The sequence below is a fragment of the Hypomesus transpacificus genome, chromosome 7, assembly GCF_021917145.1.
Source record: "Hypomesus transpacificus isolate Combined female chromosome 7, fHypTra1, whole genome shotgun sequence".
Classification (NCBI taxonomy): Eukaryota; Metazoa; Chordata; class Actinopteri; order Osmeriformes; family Osmeridae; genus Hypomesus; species Hypomesus transpacificus.
Window position 1 is genome coordinate 425,204 of NC_061066.1, and position 5,530 is coordinate 430,733.

A 5,530-nucleotide genomic window follows, 5' to 3' on the forward strand; every position below is an offset into this window, starting at 1 on the left:
GTTTGAAATCAACAAAATAAACATCCACTGAGCGGCAGCATTTCATCCGTAATTTTCCGAACACGCTATGCGAAGAAGTACACATGACGGAAATGACGCGACCCACTGAACCAAAACAGGAAGTTATGAGCAAGCTGAAAAGATGGAAAGAAGGTAGTAAGCTTCAAGCTACTACAATACAAATATGAGCATGCCAATGCAAGAGAACGTGGCATCCAACGTTTTGCTAATGACCGTATGTGCCAGTGCAACATTTTAAACGTGCAGCAATTGATTTGTGATGAGTGACGGGATTTTCAAATAGTTGGTTATCTTGTGCATGTCCAAGATGCTAGTTAGCCAGCTGTATACTTGTCCTGCCATCACCGTCCAGATCAGAATGTTACCATATATAGGCCTGGTAACATATTTTTCTGTTGCAGACCACCCGTACGCCAATGAAATGTAAACGATCATTGTCCCTTCGTATGAGGTTGGAGGAGGACAGATAGCAACACAGACCAGACCAATTCACTTGCAGGCTATTCAACCCAAATGCAAAAAATGTCATCGGAGCAAGTAATTGAAATTGTCATGGATGACAAAACCTACAATGTAAACAAAAGGAAGTTGATAGAGAAAAGTGACTATTTCCGTGCCCTGTACAGCTCAGGGATGCGCGAGTCCACAGAAGATTCGGTTCAGTTGCAGGGGCTGAGTGTTCCGGGTCTGGAGTTGGTTCTAGAGTTCATCAACACGTCCAAAGTGCAGATTGTCAATGAAACACTCGAAGACTTAATTGAAACAGCCTCTTTCCTGCAAGTCACCTCCATCCTGAAGCTCCTCTCGTCTGAGATAAGACTAGAAAATTGCGTAGAACTTTTTAACCTATCTGAGGTTTATGGAACTCATGATCTTCGTAATGCTTGCCTCAAGTACATGAGCTGCTTCTACCACCCCATGTTGCGAAGGCCCGAGTTCTCTAGTTTACCCACTGGCCTGCGTAACCAGGTCAAGGAGATGCGCATGAAAGGCACAGCTACACTGGTCGCTATTGGGGACTTCACTTGTCTGTCCCTGGACCTGCCTGACCAGGATGAGTCCTGGTCCATGTTAAAGTACGGAGAGCTGGAGCAGCGCTGGAAGCCGCTCGCTAACAACCTTCCCTCGGACATGGTCAACGTTAGAGGCTATGGTTCGGCCGTTTTGGACAACTACCTCTTCATTGTGGGCGGGTACAGGTTGACCAGTCAGGAGATCTCTGCTGCCCACTGCTATAACCCCTGTAGAAATGAGTGGAACCAGGTGGCACCCCTGAACCAGAAAAGGTAACTATCTTCATTGAGTATCTTCCAATAGGACACTAACACTTCTACATGTCAAGTGACTGTATATCTGCTAACTCACCAAATGGTACATCCGTTACATCAGTTTCTTGATATCTGTATTTCCCTTCAGGTCAAACTTCAAGCTGCTGGCAGTCAGAGGGAAGCTCTATGCTGTGGGAGGCCAGAGTCTGGGCACGGTGGAGTGTTACAGCCCAGAGCAGGACTGGTGGACCTGTGTATCATCGCTGCCTGACCCCCTTGCGGAGTTCTCTGCCTGCGAGTGCCAGGGCATGATCTATGTCATGGGAGGCTATACAGCCAGAGGTTTGTCTGACGAGTAGATAGATCTGGGGGGGGGGGGTACAGAACTGGAAACCTAAACCATTTGTTATATTAGACAACTGTTGTGTCTCATGCTTTCTTATTATTTGCCTGTTTGTGTATGTGTGTGTGCCAGACAGGAACACCAGTGTCCTTCGCTACTGTCCCACCTCTGACAGCTGGACAGTGTTCCGTTCTTGCTCCGCCCATGTCCGCAAGCAGCAGATGCTCTCGGTGGAAGATACCATCTACCTGGTGGGGGGGTACACTCACGAGCTGGAGCCTGGGCGGCGGCGGCCAAGCCAAACAGAGGACATGCTGACGGTGCAGTCCTACAACGTGGCCACGGGCGAGTGGCTCCAACTGAAGGAGAACACGTCCAAGTCGGGCCTGAACCTGACCTGCACGCTGCACAACGACGGCATCTACATCATGAGCCGGGACGTCAGCCTTCCCACCAGCCTGGAGCACAGGGTCTTCCTCAAGTACAATATCTTCTCGGACGCCTGGGAGGCCTTTCGACGCTTCCCTGCACTGGGCCAGAACATGCTGCTCTGCTCCCTCTACCTCCCCAATGTTCTATGACTGGTAAAGTAAGGGCTGGGAGAGAGGTCGATACCACCAAATGGGTTGTTTAGACAGGAAGCTACACCACTAGAGGCTTGTTTGTGCTCCGAGAGGCTACATGGCAAACAACCAGGAGCAGAGGTTACAGGGTAAAGATGGCTGTTACAGAATGCTGTAGGGTCAAATGCCTGGTGGATTAACACAATCCACAGCATACAGTTTAAAGACAGGTTATTTATTATGCTAATGATGCCATGAAATAACTACTTAATTGTGGGCAAACAGCAATGATGAACTGTGGCTCAGTTGGAGCATGTATCATAGGAGCATACTATTTAGATCCTTTGGATCGCATAAAGCATTCCGTGTGTTTACAAAGCAATGAAACATGATTCAATTTTCAAACATGTTTGTTTATTGAAGTACACTGCAAACCTTAAATGCAAGTTTCAGATATGAGAATACTGCAACGTGTGTGTGATATGGAGTAACAGTCTTGGTTTTTCTTTGACAAATGAGATTTTTTGATGAGATAGGCCTAAATGAACTTGATATTGGTTAAATGATATGTCTTAAAATGTATTTTGTTAAAGGCTTAACATTGATAGAACTTATGAAATAGTAGGGAACTTATTAAAGCTTATCAAAGTATAAACTTGGGTAAACTAAGCCAAGCCTAAAATTCCATGAAATGGATGATGAAAATGTGCCTTCTCCAAATTAGTTTGGGATTTTGTACGAATAAAGCACAAATGCAAAAGTGTTCCATTGCCAGCAACTGACCAAAACTGCAGTTTTTTTTTCTTCATCAAGGCACTTTAATGAAAACAAAGACTTAAGCGCAGACGATAGGAAATTAGTTCTCATTGCTTTGGGTGATTAATATTCTTTGTGCATAGCACTTACAAATACAATTCAGTCTACTGGTAATATCATTATAATAAGCGCTTTTTCGCCAAAAGATTCGATGGAGCAGATTGATATGGGTTTGTCTATTTGCTTTGTGTTCTGAGGGATGCTTTGGACAAAATACAATAAAGAAAACAGACTTCTGTTTGTGTGCCTGTTTTATTTCAATGTGTAGATACAAATCAAATGAACTTGTGTAAATGGAACACAAGTCTGGTAAGGAAAAAGGCTGGATGTGTCTGGGGAATATTATTCTGTCATGCATCTAACAAATGCTATTGTAAACCTCATAAAAAACCTCAGTGCTTAGAACTGACTTCTTCTCCATCTTAGTGACTGAGTTAGCTAGGTAGGCTCCAGTATATCTCCTTCGACTCTGTTGGTGAGGTCTGGGGCCCCGTGCATTATTGTACCTTGTCCTTTCCTTTCGGGGGCTGTGACTGGGTTCTCTTGAGACTGAAATCAGTCCCGTTCTGTCTGAATGATCTGGATGCAGAATGTCCACATCAACAGAGAAGACAAACTGCTCATACACAGTATAATCAGTGATATTGCACCTCCCCAGTATATCTAGTGCATTATCTGTCCAGGTCACACTAGAGAAAGCCCTGCTGAAATCCTGGCCCCCGTGGTTAATTGAGGCCCATTCCCTCCCAGGATAGGATGGCACAAATGACCCATCACAGAGCATCCAGTCTGGAGTGCAGCTCTCCCCCTCCCCCTGAGAGACCTGCTGGAGCTCCTCAGCAACAGACTGGTGCTCCAGACAGGATCTGGTGTTCCTGGTGTGCCCCCTGTAGCTAGGGTCCTGACACTCAGTTGGTCTGGCTGGAAGGTAGGACTCTGAGGACAGGAAGTCTGTCTGGAGGTAGGCGAGATGGAAGAGATCAGGAGCGTAAAGGTTCCCTGTGAGTCTGTAGTAAAGGTCTGGGAAGCTGAGGGAGAGACACTGCAGGTTCTGGAAGGTCAGAGGCCTCTCCTCTGTGTTGGTCACTCTCACTCTCACTGTGTGTGTTGGAATGCGGTGAGGTCTCTTTAAAACACCTGAGCAATGAGGACGAATTAAGGTCAACTTATATTGTTGGTATCATTAACAGAGTATAATGTCAGTAAATATTTACCTGATTGGCTGAGAACAGGACAGTCTGCTGCATAGAATGTTAGTTTCAGTAGATATCTTTCTGTGTAGGGATAACACACTTCCATGTCTGACTGCAACTGGATGGCTATGGTTATTTGAATGAACACAAACCACATTCTGAAGCTTTTTTGAAAGTATCCATGGCAACAGTCGTTAGAATCATTCCTCTTCCAAATAATTGTATTTCCACACAATTATAATGTTAATCTTTCCACAAGATGGCAGTACATCCTTGTTGAAGTAAAAATAACGAATAAAATCTTCAAAAATACCTCCAAAGTATTCTACTTCACCTTGACAGGAGCTTTCTCTTCAATTTTTTAAAATTGATTTGTTTAAAAACAAAATGACTCCAATGCAATAAAAGGGTCCGTCGTTAAAATAAGTGAATTCAATGTGTGAAGTGGGCAGAATGAAACTAAACACTGTTAATGTCATAATTTTTCCATGAAACACTGTGGTGTGTGAATTGTGATCCCTAGAAATGTAATTAGCACAATTATTGACACTTGTTTCATGGATACTAATACAAAAACAGTGATGGGAAATGGAAGATGCTCATGCATGCAGCCCCCCCCCGATGTTATCTTAACTGACAGTTGGGTTGAGGTGGGGGCTGTGGATCTCATGCTGGTCTGTTGTTTAATTCATGGGCTTGGTAAAGGAGAGCAAGTAGAAATCAATGCCCAACATCAGTGCCGCCCATCGATCTCTGTGTGGAGCGAATCCCACCAAATTCACATAAACACAGCCTCGATGCTTAATCTTTTGAAGGATCAAGGGAGCTAATGGCAAGCAGTTTGGGCAGAACAGCAACAGCAGACATTTGCATTACATAATGGGAATACAAGTGTTAAATGGTGGGGAATCCCAGAGGCAATTGTTTTCTACATTTATACCTATACTGACTAAGCACTGACCAAGCCTGAAGCATTATTCAACATGAATCCCAGTGGGTGGATAGTGTACAGTCTTTAGTGTGGTTGATAAAGGGTTAATAGAGTGAGTGTGGCTCAACATTGTTTACTAGACCCTTGTGTTACCCCTTACTACAAAGCAGAGGGGGTGGGTGATGTCAGCTGTGGCTCAGTGTGTGTGTGTGTGTGTGTGTGTGTGTGTGTGTGTGTGTGTGTGTGTGTGTGTGTGTGTGTGTGTGGGAGTGTGGGAGAGAGAAAATAGGTCTGGAGGGGAGGGTACACCTACTGAGAGTGAGAGCGGCATCGAGAGGAGGAGACAGTCACAAAAGAGAAGGAAATAGAGAGACCAGAGAGAGAGAGAGAGACAC

The 5,530-nt window shown here is 44.8% G+C and overlaps 2 protein-coding genes across 2 annotated transcripts; one reads left to right on the top strand and one right to left on the bottom strand.

Annotated features, from left to right (window-relative positions):
- Positions 1–122: 122 nt before the first annotated feature.
- klhl42 (kelch-like family, member 42) lies at positions 123–3,249 on the top strand. Its single transcript, XM_047022967.1, has 3 exons — positions 123–1,307; positions 1,438–1,631; positions 1,765–3,249. The coding sequence occupies exons 1-3, from the start codon at positions 535–537 to the stop codon at positions 2,211–2,213; spliced, it is 1,416 nt and encodes a 471-aa protein (XP_046878923.1). The 5' UTR covers positions 123–534; the 3' UTR covers positions 2,214–3,249.
- Positions 3,250–3,319: 70 nt separating this feature from the next.
- On the bottom strand, positions 3,320–5,385 carry LOC124469585. The gene is made up of 2 exons (XM_047022972.1): positions 4,226–5,385; positions 3,320–4,148 (listed from the first exon to the last, which is right to left on the bottom strand). Exons 1-2 carry the CDS (start codon positions 4,359–4,361, stop codon positions 3,370–3,372), a joined length of 915 nt encoding a protein of 304 aa, XP_046878928.1. The 5' UTR covers positions 4,362–5,385; the 3' UTR covers positions 3,320–3,369.
- Between the last annotated feature and the right edge of the window lie 145 nt (positions 5,386–5,530).

Excerpts from the sequence above, each read along its gene's own strand:
- klhl42 (XM_047022967.1), top strand. The coding sequence starts at position 535 with ATGCAAAAAATGTCATCGGAGCAAGTAATTGAAATTGTCATGGATGAC. Across the intron at positions 1,308-1,437 it reads GCACCCCTGAACCAGAAAAG|GTCAAACTTCAAGCTGCTGG; the intron begins GTAACTATCTTC and ends ATTTCCCTTCAG. Across the intron at positions 1,632-1,764 it reads GGGAGGCTATACAGCCAGAG|ACAGGAACACCAGTGTCCTT; the intron begins GTTTGTCTGACG and ends TGTGTGTGCCAG.
- LOC124469585 (XM_047022972.1), bottom strand. The coding sequence starts at position 4,361 with ATGTGGTTTGTGTTCATTCAAATAACCATAGCCATCCAGTTGCAGTCA. Across the intron at positions 4,149-4,225 it reads TCCTGTTCTCAGCCAATCAG|GTGTTTTAAAGAGACCTCAC; the intron begins GTAAATATTTAC and ends CTCATTGCTCAG.